At 45.6% G+C, this 19,924-nt stretch overlaps 1 protein-coding gene across 1 annotated transcript in view; it reads right to left on the bottom strand.

Moving 5' to 3' along the window:
• galnt16 (UDP-N-acetyl-alpha-D-galactosamine:polypeptide N-acetylgalactosaminyltransferase 16) overlaps window positions 1-19,924 on the bottom strand; it is a 125,952-nt gene that overhangs the window by 41,269 nt on the left and 64,759 nt on the right. Inside the window, exons 4-6 of the mRNA XM_055641014.1 lie at window positions 7,902-7,969; window positions 6,273-6,338; window positions 2,270-2,391 (exon numbers count right to left, since the gene is read on the bottom strand). Coding sequence (XP_055496989.1) covers window positions 2,270-2,391; window positions 6,273-6,338; window positions 7,902-7,969 — 256 coding nt within the window. The remainder of the gene's footprint in view (window positions 1-2,269; window positions 2,392-6,272; window positions 6,339-7,901; window positions 7,970-19,924) is intronic.

The following is a 19,924-nucleotide window of genomic DNA, read 5'->3' as shown; positions in this document are numbered from 1 at the left end:
ATCACGTTAACTTCTTAGCGTCATAAAGTGATACAGTGTGGAAACAGGCCCTTCAGCCCAGCTTGTACACACCAGCCAACATGTCCCAGCTACGCTAGTCTGCGCCTTGGTCAATATCCCACCAAACCTGTTCTATCCATGTAGCTGTCTAACAGTCTCAAGAAGGATCTCGACCCGAAACGTCACCTACTCCTTTTCTCCATAGATGCTGCCTCACCCACTGACTTTCTCCAGCATTTTTTGTCAACAGTTTCTAAAACGTTGGGATAGTCCCAGCCTCAACTACCTCCTCTGGCAGCTTGTTGCATACACCTACCACCCTTTGTAGTGAAAAGGTTACCCCTCAGATTCCTATTAAATCTTTTCCCCTTCACCTTGAACCTATGTCCTCTGGTCTTCGATTCCCTACTCTGGGCAAGAGGCTGTGCATCTACTCGATCTTCCTTGAACACCTCTTGCTGTTCTGCCTAGTTGTCTGGTTTCTAGCTCAGCAGATCTGATTCTGTCTAATCCAAATGTAATATTCCAGTTGTTACATTGTGTTGCCCCCTTACCAATCGATCAACTCAACATCCATTGTCAAGAACTTAAAGTCTATAGACTAAGGAAAATGAACAAACACTTGAAAATTGTTCTGTTCATCAGAGGGAGCCAGAGGGATATGCAAAGATAGGTCTTGTCCGACAAACCGAGTGGATATTTTGAAGAGGTGACTAAAGTAGTGGCAGGAATTAATATCTATCTTGTGTGCATGGACTCGCAGAAGGCATTTTATAAGAGCCTTGACTAATGTTGAAGTTCATAGAATTGAGAGCAAATTCTTGACCTGACTATAAAGTTGGGCAAGCAGCAACAGGCAGGGTGTGCCTCACTGGGTCTGAAACATCTGTGTTGAAGGCAAAACTATTTACAATCATTACAAATGGCACAGGAGTTAGAACAGCCAGCCACACGTATGAGTTTTACAATGATGTTTTACAAACTTACACGGACTGCAGCACGGAAACATGAAATCACAACCAATTAGCAATGGTGCTCCAAAACTGGAGTTAATGTTAACAAAACAAATAAAATGTCACAAACAGGGTAAAGACAATAATCAAGAGCGGCTGGATATTGGTCTTTGTGCCAGAGGATAAAGTATAGGTGACTTAGTTATATGACAGCATCACAAAACCTTCTGTTAGACCACAGCTGGAGAAGTGAGAGCAGTTATGGGCACCATGCCTCAACACAGATAGATTTAGCCCATGAGGAAACACACCATTGATTAATGAGGTCATTGACATTTATACGATATGAAGGAGCATTAATTATTAATATTAAAATAATACCAGTAATAAAATAATAATAAAATTAATAGATTAGTAGAGAGACCAACTGCTTTTGCTCTTTGGGAATCGAGAAGGGCAGAATCTAAATGTAAGAGCTAGATCTTCTGGGGAATGTTAATAAGAGAAGTTGGAAAGCAACTTCTACGAAGAGATTTGGAAGCCTCCTTCAATGACATTTGTTGCGGTGGAAATGACAGAGTCCGAAGATGGGTCTCAACCCATTCCCTCTTTCCAGAGATGCTGCCTGTCCAGCTGATTTACTCCACCATTTTGTGTCTATCTTTGGTGTAAACCAGCATCTGCAGTTCCTTCCTCCACAGAATTAAATGGCCTCTTTTGCTAATATTCCAGCATCTAATTAGGTTTGGGCGGTCTGGACTGCTGATTGCTTCCATTACATTGAAGTACTTAGAATCCAACAGATAGTTAAACTGAGTTCACAACCTCAATCAAGAGGATGTGAGTAGTCAGGAATAGAAAATAAATATCCCATTGGAAGTGTAAACAAGCTTCATATAATCTGAGGCACTGCGGCGACCTCTGAATCGCTAAGGCAAGAGGCAGTAAATGGGATTAATACAAATGCGTATGTGATGGTCAGAATCGATCTGGTGGGTCATGGGGCCTGTTGCTGTGCTGTATGACTGTAGTATGACTGTAAGTACCAGTCATATGGGAAGGGCATAGTCCCATAGTTCTGCTCCAAGCCACGTACTTTCCGGATTTGGAAATATATCACTGTTCGTTGCGTAGCTACATTGTGGCAGTCCCTTCACCACACCATTGATACAAGGGTCGCCTCCACCTTCTGAGATGTGAATCCTGACAGTGGACATGAATGATTTGATCCCCATGGAAGACCCTGACCTCATGATGTGATGCATGTATTCTCTCAGCCATGTTGCCTGCCTCGCTGCTGAGCTACTTAGACTCACCTCCTTAACTCTTTGCAGGAGAGGTTGAAGCCAATCCTTGTTCACCTCACAGTGACTATCGAGGAAGGTTAGGACGTCAGCAGTAGCAGCATCAGCTCCCTTAACTCGTGATCGAATCAGCCCTGCGGAGGGAGAGGTATTTTACAATGTCAACAAAAACAATCTGCCGTTAACTAAGTCAAAGATCCCAGTGCTCTTCAAGATTGTCATTAGACAGAATCTGGTACCAATCTAAAACTTGCACTAATTGTCCCTTATGTATCTATACACGGTAAATGACTCAATTGTAATCATGCATTGTCTTTCTGCTGACTGGATAGCACGCAACAAAAGCTTTTCACTGTACCCGTGACAATAAACAATAAACTAAACTAAATTAAGCAAAATATTGGAGATCTGTAATTAAAAAAAGCAGGAAATGCTGGGGGTCCTCAACATGTCAGGCAGCATCTGTGGAGAAAGGAACAGTTAATGTTTCAGCTTGACGATCTTTCATCATAACTGGAACAGATTTTAAAATGCAGTGATATGAAGGAAGGGAGGGGGGAGAATAAGTGAAGACAAGAAAAAGTAATGTCTGTGATAGCTTGGAAGGTATCAAAGATTAAGTGACATAGGTGGAAAAAAGCAGGTTAAGGGAACAAGAGATCAAGAGATGGAACTGCAGGATGTGTGATTGCAGATTAATTAACTGGGATTACACAGTGAAGGACTCCTGTTTTAGCTGGACATAGAACATAAAACAGTAGAGCACAGGAACAGGCCCACCGGCCTGCAATGTCATAACATGATGCCAAGACGGACTCTTATCTGCCTGCACAAATCTATATCCCTTCATTCCATGCATATGCATGTGACCATCCAAAAAATATTTTAAATGTCACTATCGTATTTGTACATCTTGGGCGATGCTAGGGTTCTATTCAAGAGTTTGGACATGCAAGTCATTGCAAGTTACTGTGTAGCAGTTCTGGTCGCTCAGCTATAGGAATTTAGTTTAGTTTAATGTATGTTATTAAGCAGTTAAAGGTGCAGAAAAGATTCACAAGCATGTTGCTGGGCTGGAAGACTGCGGTGACGGTTCCAGCATATCCAGACTCTCCTTGGGAAAGACTGGATAGGCTGTGATTCCTATTCTTAAGAGGCTGATGGATGATGGGTTATGGAGATTTATAAAATATATAAAATGTATAAAATCATGAGGATCAATAGATAAGGTGAATTACAGGTATCTCTGGCCCCTCTAATTCACTTGGACTATCTCTGACACCCTCCTTTCTCAATCCCTCTGTCTCCATCACAAGGAACAGACTATGGACTGACATCTACTACAAACCCACCGATTTCCACAGCTACCTTAACTACACATTCTCCCACCATGCCTCCTGCAAGAATGCAATCCCTCAATTTCTCAATTTCTCCATCCCAGCCGCATCTGCTCGCAAGATGAGCCTTTCCACGCTTTAGTAAATATGATTCCCCCCCCCTACTGTTGTGTTATGGGTCTCTTCTGTGTCCTGCAGTTCTGCTCTTGCTCCCATCCCCCCAGGTGGAACAATGTTAGAGTTTCCATGGTCCTTACCTTTCATCCCCAGTCTCTGATTCCAACACATCATTCGTCAACATTTCTGTCACCTTCAGCGTGATCCCAACACTATCCTCCACCCCTTACCTCTTTCAATTGAGACCTCAGCAACTCCTTGGTTCACTCATCCCTTCCTACCCAACCTGCACCCTCCCTCGGCACTTTCCCCCTGTAACTGAAGGCGATGCAACATCTGTCCCCATAGCTCCTCCCTCACATCCATCAAGGGACTCCAGCTTCCCTTCAAGGTGAGACAATCGCTTATGTGCACCTCTTCCAAAACCTTGTCAATGCATTTGGTGCTCCTGACGTGGCTTTCCTTTAAGTTAGCGGGACTAAGTGTAGACTCGGCAACCACTTCACCAAACATGCGCTCTGTCTGCCAAAGCCTGCTGGAGTCCCTGGTTACTAACCGTTTTAACTCCCTTTCCCATCCCCATAGCAGTCTTTCTGTCAAAGCCTCCTCTGTTGCAAGAGTGAGGACACATGCAAACTAGAAGAACAGCACCTCATATTCCACTTGGGAGCCAACAACACAAAGGAGTGATCATTGAATTCCCCAATTACAGATACCAACACCCTACTATTTCCTCCCACCCATTACCCTTGTACACATATATTTCCCTCATCATTTCCATCTATATGGGACATATGACAATAAAACACTCTTGACATTCCAGTCAACCAACCCTTTTTCCTTCCTTCACACACCCAATTATTTCCCATCCCTGACTCCCATATTTTCCTTTTATTGCCTCTCTGTCCCCTCCCCTTGTCCCTTTCCGCTCACATCCCTCCCTCCGGCTCTACATTTCACTTCTCCTCTCGTCTCCTGATCTGATGCCCTTTTATCTCTTTTTCACCTCAAGCCTTTGTCACTTATCTCCACCCCTGTGCCCATCACGCCCCCTCACGTATCTACGTATTGCTTGCCAGGCTTTGTCCCACTCCCCCACCCCCCACTCCCCTACTCTATCTTTCTCCCCCTCCTTCTCCAATCGGTCTGAAGCAGGGTTCGGATCCAAAATGTCGTCCATTCATTTCACAAATGCTGCTTGATCTGCTGAGTTCCTCCAGCACCTTGTTTTTTGGTAAGAACTTTTGATAAATTTCTCTGTCCTTTGTACCTTTGCTCTGCTCTCTCCCCTATGACTATTTGTGCTTCATTTTAAACCCCAACCCATGGCAGATGGTTTAAAGTTGACGGTCCTATTGAGCTATTATATTGAGACGAAGGGACCTGCTACTTTGCATTGGGCCTGTCTCAGGGCGACAGTGCCTTGATATCCCAATGCCCGTTCAAATCTTCTGTAAAATGAAGCAACATTTTAAGTTTGAAAGCCCTGTCCCACAGTACAAGTTCATTCCAAGAACTCTCCCGAGTTTGCCCTGATTCGAACTCGGAGATTTACGGAAATGGCCACTCGTCGGTACTTGGGGCTCTCGTGGACATTTTTCAACACGTTGAAAAATCTTCACGAGTCTTCCCGTGCTTACCTGCCATTAGCGAGTCTTCCCGAGTACCTGCTGTTAGTGTTAAGAGACGTCCCCGAGCTCCGATGTTCATTCTCCGTGCTTACCACAAGTTTGATTTTTTTTAATCTCGGGAGAGCTCTTGGAATGAACTCGTACCGTGGGACAGGGCTATTATTAGTTTTAAGTTTTAGTTTTAGTGATGCAGCGCGGAAAAAGGGCCCTTCGGCCCATCGTGTCCGCGCCGACCAGCATCCCCCTGTACATTAACATTATCCTACACAAACTAGGTAAAGTATACAATTACACTGCGCCAATTAGCCTACAAACCTGCATGTCTTTGGAGTGTGGGAGGAAACCAAAGATCTCAGAGAAAACCAACACAGTCACGAGGAGAACGTACAAACTCCATACAGACAGCTCCCGTAGTCAGGATCGAAGCCGCGTCTCTGGCGCTGTGAGGCAGCAACTCTACCGCTTGCATGACTTTTTCTACACTACTCCTTTTCGCTATGTTCAACTTATCTACCTGCCACATTTCAGATTTGATCACAACACGGAAGGAAGCCGTTTTGGATCATCGAGTCTCCGCCAGTTCACAGAGCAATCTTTCAGCCGCTAATTAACCCATCGACCTGCACAGTTTTGGGGTGCGTGAGGGAACTAGAGCATCTGTGGAGAATCCATATGTCACAGGGAGAACAGACAAACTCACATGGAGCACCCAAGGTCATGATTGAACCAAGGTTGCTGATACTGTGAAGCAGTAGCTCCACCAGCTGCACCACTTTGCTGGTTTGTACTTGGTTTGGGGATAAATCTGAACCTATTCGTTGTCACGGCGCAGAAATAATTATGCAACCTTGGCTGTCAGATGATAACAGAGACAGTAAAACAGGGATAAAGTAAACAAAGAAGTGGGAACAAATTCAGATCCTGGCTTACCTTCCCGCTTAGTATTCCTCAAACATCTAACTTTTGGAATCTTGGTTAAGAGTTCACAGTCATCAGCTGAAAGAGAGATGAAGATATTGATATTGGAAAAAGTAGTTTCGTTTAGTTTAGTTTAGAGATGCAGCGTGGAAACAGGCCCTTCGGCCCACCGAGTTCGCACCAACCAGTGATCTCCTCACATTAGCACTGCCCCACACACACTCGGGACAATAAGCAACACTTTAAAGAGATGAACATAACATGCATTTGACCAGTGAAAGTATACTTGGTTTAGTTTAGTTTAGTTTAGAGATATAGCACGGAAACAGGCCCTTCGGCCCACCGAGTCCGCATTGACCAGCGATCTCTGCACATTAGCACTGCCCCACACCCACTAGGGACAATTTACATTTATACCAAGCCAATTAACCTGCAAACCTGTACATCTTTGGAGAGCGGGAGGAAACCAAAGGTCTCGGAGAAAACCCACGCAGGTCATGGGGAGAACGTAAAAGATTAAAAGATAGTCGCTCTGAGGACTATCTTTCGGTGTTAGGTTGGTGGCAATAGCCTTGTGCTTATATGGCCTTAACTGCTTCCAAGTTCACCTCCTGTCTGACTAATGTGCTGTTTATTGGTCAAAGGTCTTGGTTTCCGAACAGCTCCTCAAGAATTGTGTAATTTTACATTTGTATAGTCCAAGAAAATCCTTCACTTGCTGTTGTGCCCAATTCAGAATATTTACTGAAAGTTAACCTGCTGCTGACAATAAGCAACACTCTAAAGAGTTGAACATTACATGCATTTGACCAGTGAAAGTATACTTGGTTTAGGTTAGTTTAGTTTAGAGACAGTCGGAAACAGGCCCTTCGGCCCACCGAGTCCGCATTGACCAGGGATCCCCACACTTTAACACTATCCCACACACACTAAGGACAATTTTCCATTTATACCAAGCCAATTAACCTACCAACCTGTACATATTTGGAGAGTGGGAGGAAACCGAAGTTCTCGGAATAAATCCACACAGGTCATGGGGAGTACCCGTAATCGGAATTGAACACGGTTCTCTGGCGCTGCATGTCTATCCAAAGATAGACACAAAAAACTGGACTAACTCAGAGGGTCAGACAGCATCTTTGTAGAAAAAGAATGGGTGACGTTTCGGGTCGAGATACTTCTGTCTGAAGAAGGTCTCTTCCAAGGTTATTTGTTGTCCCTTTCTCTGACTGAAAGCACTGTAGGTCCCTTCTCCATTTGAAGCATCCCTCTATTTGAAAAAAAATAGTGAATCCATTTTGCACCTTTGAGTTTTCCAAAGTACCTTACAGCAACAGGCAGTAGGTTCCTCCAGGGCAACCTTAGTGAGATGAGTTCAAGGGTTTTCATCCTGGGCAGTACCTTTGAGTAATGTGGCTCCTCCCTGGGACTCTATTCTGGTATTTCTGATGTGGACGGGACTCATGATCTTATGCTCTTCAGAATCGAGAGGACTGCTTGCTAAAAGGTAAACCAGGTATGTCAGATTGAAGTCGCCAACTCTTGTTTTGTTGGAGGAGCTAGTTACTAGCTGGAGCTTGGATACCTGAGCTGATTCATCCCTTGCCCTTCACCCCCTCTGAAGACACAACTGTTACTCACGGTCACTGCTGTAGTCATCCACAAGGATGATTTCCTGGATCAGTTTGGATGGACTGCGGTTCAAGATGCTGTGGGAGTCAAGAAGTAGAGGCTGTAAATCATGAATCACAGATGGTGATGAGTCAGAGTATAGAAGTGAGATTGACCGATTGACCAAACGGTGCCAGCACAACAACCTGGCTCTCAACACCAGCAAAACCAAGCAACTGATTGCGGACTTTGGAAGGGGGAGGATAGGGACCCACAATCCTGTTTATATCAATGGGACGATGGTGGAAAGGGTCAAAAACTTCAAATTCCTGGGCGTGCATATTTCCGAAGAATTTCCCTGGTCCCAGCACACTGATGCAATTATAAAGAAGGCACATCAGCGCCTCTACTACCTGAGAAGATTACGGAGAGTCGGTATGTCAAGGAGGACTCTCTCGAACTTCTACAGGTACACAGTAGAGAGCATGCTGACTGGCTGCATCGTGGCTTGGTTCGGCAACTTGAACGTCCAGGAGCGCAAAAGACTGCAGAAAGTTGTGAACACTGCCCAGTCCATCACCGGTTCTGACCTCCCCACCATCGAAGGGATCTATTGCAGTCGCTGCCTCAAAAAGGCTACCAACATCATCAAATACCTACACCATCCTGGTCACACACACTATTGCCATCAGGAAAAAAGTACAGGAGCCTGAAAACTGTAACATCCAGGTTCAGGAACAGCTTCTTCCCCACAGCCATCAGGCTATTAAACACAACATCAAACAAACTCTGAACAATAACAGTCTATTATTACTATTGCACTTTATCTGTTTATTTATTGTGTATATATATGGTCTATGGTCTATCGAAACACTGAACTTTTATCTTCCGTTTTGTATTATGTTTACAAATTCTGTTGTGCTGCAGCAGTAAGAATTTCATTGTCCTATCTGGGACACATGACAATAAAACTCTCTTGACTGTTAAATCAGTATTGGGTACCACCCCTCTGCCTCACCTCCTCCCCATCCCCTGCCGTCAGCAGATGCACGGCTGTGAATTTCCACCATCCCGACCATGGCCTCTTTCCACTGCTGCCATCATTGGGATAAACAGAAGCCTGAAGTCAACACCACCAAGTTCAGGAACAGTTACTTTTCTACAAACATCACGCTCTTAAACCTGATATGTAGGAAGGAACTGCAGATGCTGGTTTAAACTGAAGATAGATACAAAAAGCTGGAGTAACTCAGCGAGTGAGTGCATCTCTGGAGAAAAGGAATAGATGACATTTCGGGTCAAGAACCTTCTTCAAAGACTCGATCCAAAATGTAACCTATTCCTTTTCTCCAAAGATGCTGTTTGACCTGCTAAGTTACTCCAGCTTTTTGTATCTATCATCGGTTCTTAAACCAAGCATCGGTTCTTAAACGAGTCCCAGCTCGACAACAGAACACTGCAAAACCATCTCTTGCACTGACATAGACTCTGTATTGTGCTTTTGCACTAATGTATTGTATATTTTGCAAAATATTTTCCTTTTCACTATCATGTAGTAACTTATGATTCGTGTGTTGTCTGAGTTGTCTAGCTGAACCTCACTGTACTTGTGCATGTGGCAATAACTCCACTGGACTTGACTTGGTTTGAAATCACCCCAAGTACAAGATTGTGTCTTCGGATCTTACAGCATACATCAATGCCATTTAGTTTGTCATGCCTGTGCTGGGGCTGTCAAACTAGTCCTATTCTCCTCAGCTCAGGAGAACAAAATGAATTCCATTTTGAAACCTGCTCCCAATGCCTCACTGACTAGAGGCAATGCTGCAGAAATGGAGGCCTTCATCTTCCCCATGGCTTGTGAGAGCCCCTGTCCCCAGTTACTGACCCTCTTTTCAGCTGAGCCTAACCAAGGCATTACCAACCACTGGTGCTTGGTAAATGAAGCAGAGGAGGTTTACCAGAACATTGTCCGGTTTTAATGCCATTAGTTAGAAGGAAAAGGTAGACACAAAAAGCTGGATTAACTCAGCGAGTCAGACAACATCTCTGGAGAAAAGAAATAGGTGATAGTTCGCGTCGAGACCCTTCTTCAGACAGATGTATTGACTTCAAACTTCAAATCTGAAGAAGAGTCTCGACCCGAAACGTCACCTTTTCTCCAGAGATGCTGTCTGACCCGTTGAGTTACTCCAGCTTCTTGTGTCTATCTTCAGTTTAAACAAGTATCTGCAGTTCCTTCCTGCACAGTTATAGGGAGAGGATGGACAAACCTGTGTTGCTTTCTCTTAAGCATCAGAGGTTGATGAGAGATCTGATATATGTATATTAAATTATGGGAGACAAGACTCCAGTACTTACATTAATAACCAGTTATATTGCTGTGTGGGATGACCAGATAAAGTGGATTGGGAAAGTAGATGAAAACATTTCTGAGCATCTAAACAATGGGAATTATTTTAAGAAATATTTCACATTACAAATTCAATTGAGAAATAAGCTTGTCTAGTAATGGGTAACTAAATAAGTTAATGATAATATTAATTTTAAAATAGTGTTGGTACAAGAAAAAAAAAACGAGGATTAGGAGTTTCAAGAAGCAGGAAAAAGGTCTACAGACAAGAAAACTAAATAATTGCAAATATTAATGTTATCTTTCCTGGAGGCAAGGACAGAGATCTTTTAGGAACAACATAAGGCTGAGGCAGGTAAATAAAATAACGGCATCAATTCTCTCTGCAGTAGACTCGGCAACTGCAGCAGAAATAATTAAGAAAGGATTAAAGTGGAACAGTTAACGTTTGCAATGATAAATTATTGGAGAAACGAAGGAGACAGAAATTGGACAAACCCGCTGGACCAGATGGCTTACATCCCAGGGTGATGCATTTCTGGTTATCTTTCAAAATTCCCTGGATTCTCAGTCCGAACAGATCAGAAGGCAGTAAATATAACCTCATTAATCAAGAAGGAGGCAGAGAAAATATCGGAAACTATTGGCCAGACATCTGATGGCGGTGACATGCTAGAATCAATTAGCAGGAACTTGGTAATGGGGGCTTTAGAAAGGCATAATGTGATTAAGCTGTCAATAGGTTTTATGGAAGGAAACTCAAATCTGTGAGATCTAAAAGGAAACTGGATAACTTTGGGGGGACTCAATGGATTTAGCGTGAAAGGGTTTATAAAGGGCGGAGGTAGCTTTTGGAATATTATTGCATAAAATAATAGATTTGCAGGGTTGGGAAACTATGTAAGATGGATAGAGTACAGAATACGGGTAGATGGGTAGAGTACAGAAAACTGAGAATGGGAATAAAGAAGGTTGTCTGTACAAGGTAAGTGTCACTTGTATTACTCCTGGGTCCTCAGCTATTCACTTAGATGGATGGACAGAATGAGATAATCCAAGTTTGCTGATGAATCAAAATTGCAATGTGGTTTAAGTGTAAGGGGGTTTAAAGGAATGATAAGGCCAAGTGATGTGAGTGAGAAGTTTGAGTTCACATTTATTATCACTTGCACCAATTGGTACAGTGATATTTGAGTTACCATACAGCCATACGAATAAAAAGAACACAACACACAATAGAATTTAACATAACATCCACCACAGTGGAATCAACATTTCTCACTGCGATGGAAGGCAATAAAGTTCAGTCAATCTACCTCCTTTTGTTCACCCGTGGACGGGGCCTAGAACCCTCTGCAGTCACCACCACGGACGGCCCGATGTACAGGTCCTCTATCTGGGCTGATCGAAACTCCGATGTTGTGATGGATCGGAACACACTCTGCGGCTTGGAGTTCCCGAATCGGCCACTTCTTATCGGAGACCGCGGCTTCCGATGTCCACAGGCCCCGCTGGACGAAGCTCCAACACTGGCGATCCTCGACAAGGATCCCAGGCTCTGGGATGGTAATTCCGTGCTGTGCCTGCTGTTGCAGCTCTGGGACAGTCTCCGAGAAAGGCCGCGCCAATCCAGTTGGTAGGCCGCGAGGGGGGCGAAGATGCGACACAGAGAAAGATGCATCTCCATCCAGGTAAGTGACTGCAAACGGTTTCCCTCTATTCTCCTCCACCACCCCCCGCAAAAGACATACTGAGAAACATTAAAACATACGTTTAGACACACTAAAAATAACAAAAAAGGCGAAAGAACTGACGAGCTGTTTGCGAGGCAGCCACTGCGGTGGCACCACCTGGTGTTCTGGCAGAAGATAGCAGAGGGTGTGTAATTTGGAAAATAAGAAGTTGTTGACTTTGGTAGCAAGTGTAGAAATCAAGAGCAACAAATGGTGAATCTTGGCATGTCGGTTTATGATAAACCAATTGAACATCCAGGGCAACATTTGTAAGGAGGTTGATGTACCAGAATAAAGAGGGCCTGCTGTGATTTTACAGGGAAGATAGACACAAAATGCTGAAGTAATGGGTGGTGAGGTGGCACAGAGGTAGAACTGCGGACTTACAGCGTCAGAAACCCGGGTTCGATCCTGACTACGGGTTCGTACGGAGTTTGTACGTTATCACCGTGACCTGCGTGGGTTTCTTCAGGTGCTCTTCCCACACTCCAAAGATGTACAGATTTGTTGGCTAATTAGTTTGATAAAATTGTAAATTGTCCCTCGTGAGTGTAGAATAGTGTTAGTGTGCGGGGATTGCTAGTCGGCACGGGCTCGGTGGGCTGAAGGGACTGTTTCGGTGCTGAATCTCTAAACTAAACTAAGTTAAATTCAGTGGGACAGGCAGCTTGTCTGGAGAGAAGGAATGGGTGACGTTTCGAGTCGAGACCCTTCTTCAGACCTTCTTCAGAAGGGTCTCGACCCAAAAGATCAAGGGTTGACATCCCGCTGAGTTACTCCAGCATTTTCTAACTTTGGTTTCTAAATTTTCTAAATTTTCTAAACCAGCACCTGCAGTTCCTTCCTACACATAGTGATTTTGCAGGGCGTTGGTGAAGCTGCACTTTGAATGCTGTGTGCAGTTTTGGGCTCTCCAACTCAGGTAGAATATACTTGCTTTCAGGTTGGCACAGCGTGGATTTGTTTGGTTGATCGCTCAGGTACGGGGGTTGATGCATGAGAAGGGTATAAGTAGCAGTGGCCTAGACATGCACACATTCAGAAGTATGTGGGAGGATCTCTTTGGGACCCAAAACTCTAAAAGGGAGTGGGAGCTGATTCTAGGTGAAATGTTGTCAGGATAAGGGACCAACCATTTAGGACTGAGATGAAATATTTCTATGAAGAGGGCTTTAATATCTTGGAGATCTTTACACAGAGGGCACAGATGGCGGCATGGTGGCGCAGCGGTAGAGTTGCTGCCTTACAGCGCCTGTAGCGCCGGAGACCCGGGTTCGATACCGACTACGGGTGCTGTCTGTACGGAGTTTGTACGCCCTTCCCGTGACCTGCGTAGGCTTTCTCCGAGATCCCACACTCCAAAGTTGTACAGGTTCGTAAGTTAATTGGCTTGGTATAAATGTAAATTGTCCCTTGTGTGTGGAGGATAGTGTTAATGTGCGGGGGATCGCTGGTCGGCCCGGACTCGGTGGGCCAAAGGGCTTATTTCCATGATGTATCTCTAAACTAAAGTAAACTAACTTTACTAACATTGGCTGGGCACACTTGAGCTGAAATGGATAAATGTTTTGCACCAATAGATGCAGGTGAGAATGACGGGTGGGAGGGGGGGAGAAGGGTGGTGATGAAAAGACCATATATCCCATTGCTTATGATTTGAGACAGTACAGTTGCAGGTGATTCATGGTGTAGTGAGTTACAAATGTACGTTAACACCCTATAACAGGAATGTGATTTAGGTCTGTAAATTAAATTAAAGCTCCTTGCTCAGTGGCCCTTAAAAGGTGCTTTGTTCATTAACTTTCACCAGACATTTCTGCCTCCAATCATTCAGCAACAAGGACATTAGTACATGTAATTATTGGTGAGCAGGTCCTGGTTGTTTGGGTGCATCTTTGGACAACACTCAACTTTCATCCATCACGACCCATGGTTTGTTTAAAGATGCGGTGCTAGTAAAGAGAGTTGGCTCAGGTTACTTATAACGAACACCATCTCTCAACAGAAGATAAACACAAAAAGCTGGAGAAACTCAGCAAATCCAACAGCATCACTGGAGAGAAGGAATAGGTGACATTTCAGGTTGAGACCTTCAGACACACAAGCATCTGGGGACTGTATCTTCAGGGGATTCCATCCTTCCCCCACACTACCTCTCTATCTCTTTCTCTGCTCCCAATCCCCTCCCCCCCACCCCCACCCCACTCTTACTCTCTGCCCTTCTATTTAAATAGAACCTGATGGGCAACATTTTCGGCCATTGCGTGGGTGGTAGGGACATTGAACAAGCTGTCAGAGGCAGATATTATAACAACATTTAAAAGGCATTTGGATACATACAGGCATAGGAAAGGTTGAGAAGGATATGTCAAACACAGTCAACTAAGACTAGCTTAGATGGGCAACTTGGTCAGCATGGGTGAGTTGGGCCGAAGGGTCTGTTTCCAAGCTGCTTGACTCTTTGACTCTAGCAGGGCCATAGCAAGGCAGGAGAAAGGCATGAAGGCCTCTGTGAGGAGGAAGAGTGCATTACTATCACAATATTTTTATTGATCCTGAGAGACAGAACAAGAAAAAAGGTGGTGGCAATATTTACATGTTCAGCCTTGGGAATCCTGCACTGGCATGTGGCCCTGCAATGCAGGAAGAGCCTGGGCCCATATGGCCAACTCCAGTCACTCAAGAAAACATTTATAGTCTTTTCTCCTTGAGTATAGAGTTTGGATTCATGGGTCCGAAACGTCACCCATTCCTTCCATCCAAGGTTGCTGCCTGTCCCACTGAGTTACTCCAGCATTCGGTGTCCATCTTCGGTGTAAACCAGCATCTCTTTATTGTATTATCGATTATTATATATTTACTTGTTGTGGGATTGTGTTAAACAAGTAAGAATGTCATTGTTCAGTGCTGGTGCATATGAAATGTGAACACTCTTGACAACTCTTTGATTCCATGACAGTGACATCATTTGGGGGAGTTTAATGCACCAGGAAGAAAATCCATTTAAGAAACTCAGAAAGATATTCAACAAGGGCATCAAGAAACAGGAGTGCAAATGCTGTGTTCCTGGTTAGGCTACTTTTCAACGGCACATTGCAGTAATAACCTGCAGATGCTGGTTTAAACTGAAGATAGACACAAAATGCTGGAGTAACTCATCAGGATAGGCAGCATCTCTGGATAGAAGGAATGCTTGACATTTTGGGTCGAGACCCTTCTTCAGACTGGGTTTGGGGAACGGGGGACACAGAGGTAAGGAAGTATAAGGTGTTAAAACAAGATATAAAAGTGGGTGGAGATCAAGGAACATGTGGAATACATTGTTAGCTGGGAGAAGGTACCAACAAATTAAATAGAAATACAACGTAATCGGGGACAGTCAGAATGGTCGGACAACTGGGAAGGGGAGAGGAGGAGAGAGAGGGAAAGCACAGGTTACTTGAAGTTAGAGAAGTCAATATTTATACCGCTGGGGTATAAGCTGCCCAAGCTGCCATGAGGTGCTGTTCCTCTAATTTGCGCTGGGCCTCACTCTGATAATGGAGGAGGCCCGGGACAGAAAGGTCAGTGAGGGAATGGGAGGGGGAGTTAAAGTGTTTAGCAGCCGGGAGATTGTGGGGGGTAGTCTGAAGAAAGGTCTCGACCCAAAACGTCACCCATTCCTTCTCTCCAGACCTGCCACCTGGCCCAGTGGAGTTACTCCAGCTTTCTGTGTCTATTTCCACAGCACAGTCCACTGGAATTGTGCAAAGTAGTTTCGAGGTTTGTAACTGTACAGGACTTACTCTTAATTAATATCAGCTCTGATACAAAGCAGCTCCAAGCCACAGGGCAAGACCTCTCATGATGATTAAATCTGGTATCACCTGGCACTCCCACCAGAGCCCAAATCTATCAAGGCATGAATTTACAAACAGATTGCGAATATCTGCTCCAACATTATCTCACACTCCCACGCGCTCAGCATCTGCAAGCAATTAATGGCCAGATGTGATGATATATCAAGAGTGCTGGTGACATTTATTTGGCGAGAGCGAAGAGGTTTAAAGGAGTGGTCTGGAGGATGGCCAGCAGAGGTGGAGGAGGGGTGGAGTACACGGCACAGTGGTATGGCCAGTTAATCCTGAACACCGCGATGCTCTAACCAAATCCTGCCTCTCCACTCCCCACCTATGATGACAATGTTACTTTATTGTCACTTGTACCCAGCTAGGTGCAGGGAAATTCTTTGTTTATGCAAAAAGTACTCTAAAAAGTCGCCACAGTTACAAAATGTACTCCTCCGTTCTTCGTCCCCCCCATGTCAAGTCCCCCTCTGTTCTAGACAGCTCCCCTCCTACGCTGGGTCCCCCTTTCTTCCCAGAGGCCCCCCTACACCAGGTCAAGTGAATGGAGAATGGAGTAAATAATCCCGGAGAGAAAATGAATTAAAAAATTCCTGTGAAAATCTCAAACTGGGTCAGAGCAAATGAATAGGAAGGAACATCCCCCATTCCTTCTCTCCAGAGATGCTGCCTGTCCTTCTAAGTTACTCCAGCATTTTGTGTCTGTCTTCGGAGCAAATGAAGTTAGTGTCGGGCAGCGGTCACTGTTGAAATGTATGGAAAATGGCTGCTGATTTCTAAAGCGCAAAAACTGTTGCGATAGTGACAAGACATTTTGATTTTGTTTTCTTAAGAGATGTCAGCTGAAAAGTAATGGTTGGCCAAGACCCCAGGGTGGCACAGTGGTGCAGAGAGTACAGCTACTGTCCCACCCTGACCTTGGATACTGTCTGTGCAGAGTTTGCACGTTCTCCCTGTGATCGCGTGGGTTTCCTCCAGAAGCTGCAGTTTCCTCCCACCTTTCCCAGATCGGCAGATTAATTGGACTCTGTAATTAGCCCCTGGTGTGTGGGTGAGTATCGTATGAGTGGCAGAATCTGGGAAGAGATGATGGGAATTTGAGGAAAGGAAAGCGTAAGACTGTTGCAGGCCCGTTTCCATGCTGCATGACTGTCTCTCCTTCTTGAATCATGCTGTGTGATCTTCTGGGGTTCATCGGGGATGGCTTTGGCTTAAGGGATCATCCCTAGGATCCACAATGGAGCACTAACTCAAAGCAAGAGCCGAGGACTCAGCTAAAGATGTGCCAACTTTCTCACTCCCAAATAAGGGACAATAGGTCAAAATACGGGACAAATTCCTGACGGCAATTCGTTGACCGACTGGGCCGTGGCTGGGTAAATGATGACTGCACACAGAGCCCAGCCGGCGGGCCAGCTGAGGAGTTTTGTTCCACGCGACGTCACGCACAAATTCCGACGCCCCATCCAACTCATGAACCGATGATCAGCCATGAGAAGAAGGGGTGGTGGTGTCAGCGGTAAGCGAAGGTCCGAAGGTCGGACAGCTGGCCACGGGCGAGGTGCTGCTGCTGCACTCCATGGGTTGCACTAGGTCGGGACGGGTGAGGTGGGACCGGATGCGGCACTCCAACCCGACAGTCCCTTCGACCCGAATAGTAGCAGTCAAATATAGGACAAGGGCGGTCCCGTATGGGACACACCAATTTAGCCCAACATATGGGATGTCCCGGCTAATACGGGACAGTTGAAAACCCTAGTCACCAAGACAGGATCCATTCTGTGGCCTCCAGAGGCAGCAGCACTGTGACGGCATTACCACTGAAGTGCAGGTTGGCCGGTGGCAAGACAGAGGTTAATGTGCAAAATAATCTGGAATTCACGGGCCATGCACCAGGCAGTTGATCCAAGTGCACAGGCAGCATAGAAAGCTACAGAAGCAACAGACTAATTTAATATAAATATGGTGTCACCCTTTGTTTCAATGGTCATCAGGCCCCAGTAAACTCAGCTGAGGAACAATGGAGTTAACAGGAAGTGCTGTAAACGGTGGAGGTGGCTGATTCAGCTCTAAGTGATCATACTCACAAGGACAGAGCCATGCACAACCTCCAAAGGTGGCAGTGAGGCAGCTCAGAGACCTCCGCACAAGTCTGACCTATGGCAGCTCAGCGTCTCAGGTTGAACCTCACCCTCCAAATCTCAACAGTCATGCCTCACCTGAGTGAGAACCAGCTGGAGGTAGCACTGGGGAACACCGACACAGAAGGATCCATGGGTAAACCATAACCAAACGTGTTGTGGTAGACGAGCACTGACCGAGCCATCCCAACGGACCAGGGGCAGGTTGTGAGTGAACCAACACCAAAGATAAACCTACTGCTCCTCGTGCTCGCCAATCAATGTTGCCGGGTAACACACAGTGAGGGTATTTGGGGGAGGGACCACACGGAGCCCCGTGGCCAGTCCCTGCGTCGGTGGGGCCCCATGGCCAGACTCTGGGTCAGAGCCGCGGAGGTGTCAGGAGTGGACCTGGCGGTGATCGTTGAGGAGGTCGGTGCGGGCAGTCGAGGATGGGCGGCGTGGGAACCAGAGGGCGCACTGGAAGAAACAAATGAGGATCTGGTGTGACGGAGGTGGGTGGGGGGGAAGAACAAAGGTGGACCTGGCACGGGATACTTTGTAACTCTGTCGCCGCCCTTTATGTGGCCACTATTTGCATACCTTGGGTATGCAAAAAAAAAAGAATTTCACTATGATTTGTCACATGTGACAATAAAGTATCATTCATTCATCATTCAAAGTATCATTCATGCATTCATTCATTCATGCATTCATTCAATCATCCATTCATTCATTCATTCATTGCGCAAAGCTGTTGGAGACATGGTCTTGTCTTCACACTGACTGCGTTCCCTGTCCACCATTAGATGCTTTCAATCAACTCCTCATCTCCTCTTCCATCAACCTCATCAGATCCTCCTCAACTCCTCCTCTTCTGCTTTCCCCGATCACAATCTAACTGTCCCAAACAGCACCTCATGCCCTCTGTCCCCACTCATTCCCCATCGGACCTTCACAACCCGGGTGTCAGAGGTTATAGGGAGATGGCAGGAGAATAGGGTTGAGAGGGGAAGATAAATCAGTCATCATTGAATAGACTTGATGGGCCGAATGGCCTAATTCTGCTGCTATCACATGACATATAATAATAATGTTTTGTTTATAGGGACAGTGCATATTAATTAACATTTTGCATGTAAATATGCGAGATTGTAGCTAATCAGCAGCTAATTTCCGTCTGTAGTCCCAGGCAAAGGTAGGTGAAGTGTCTTGCCCAAGGACACAACGACAGTACATACTCCAAGCAGGATTCGAACCGGCCACCTTCAGGTTGCCAGCCGAACACTTAGCCCATTGCGCCATCTGTCATCCAATGACCATGACCATGACTCTCCTCACACACTCTCCCCCCACTAAAAATCAAACCCTCGTGAACCTCATCACCTCCCCAACTACCATCAGACCACCCCAACCATCCCCTCATCCCCTCCACCTCAAACCACACCAGACCCTCCCAAACACCACCCCCCCCCCAGTTACCATCAGGCCCTCCAAACATTTCCTCTCCCCTCCTTCCCCAATACCAACATCTCCTCACCACATTCCTCCTGACCATTCAGACATTCCCAATCTTTTCAACACCTACTTCCTCCCCTGCACCCCTCAGATCATCCCCACCCATCTCCTCTCCCCCCCCCTCCTTCCCCATCCCATCTTCAGACCATCCAGAAAATCCCCCCACCGTCTTCCTCCACAAGCACCATTAGTTCCTCCCAACCATCTCCTCACCTCCTTCTATTCCAACCATCATCAGACCTTTCCAACCATCTCCTCACCCCCTCCCTCCCCAATTACCAAATGACCATCCCAACATCCCCTCAGATCATCCCCAAACATCTCTTCTCACTCCCTCTCACTGCAACCACCATCAGATCCTCCCATTTTGACACGTCCCTCCTCCCAACTACCTTTGACTTCCTTCCAAATCAACTGCTCTTGTCCGCCCACCGTTCCCCTCCAAATCTTGACAGCCCAACCCTCCTGTCGATGGTTGAGTCAA

Source organism: Leucoraja erinacea, chromosome 9, assembly GCF_028641065.1.
Source record: "Leucoraja erinacea ecotype New England chromosome 9, Leri_hhj_1, whole genome shotgun sequence".
In the NCBI taxonomy this organism is placed as follows: Eukaryota; Metazoa; Chordata; class Chondrichthyes; order Rajiformes; family Rajidae; genus Leucoraja; species Leucoraja erinaceus.
Note: the sequence above shows the minus strand (reverse complement) of the source record. Positions and strands in the feature narration are given on the sequence as shown.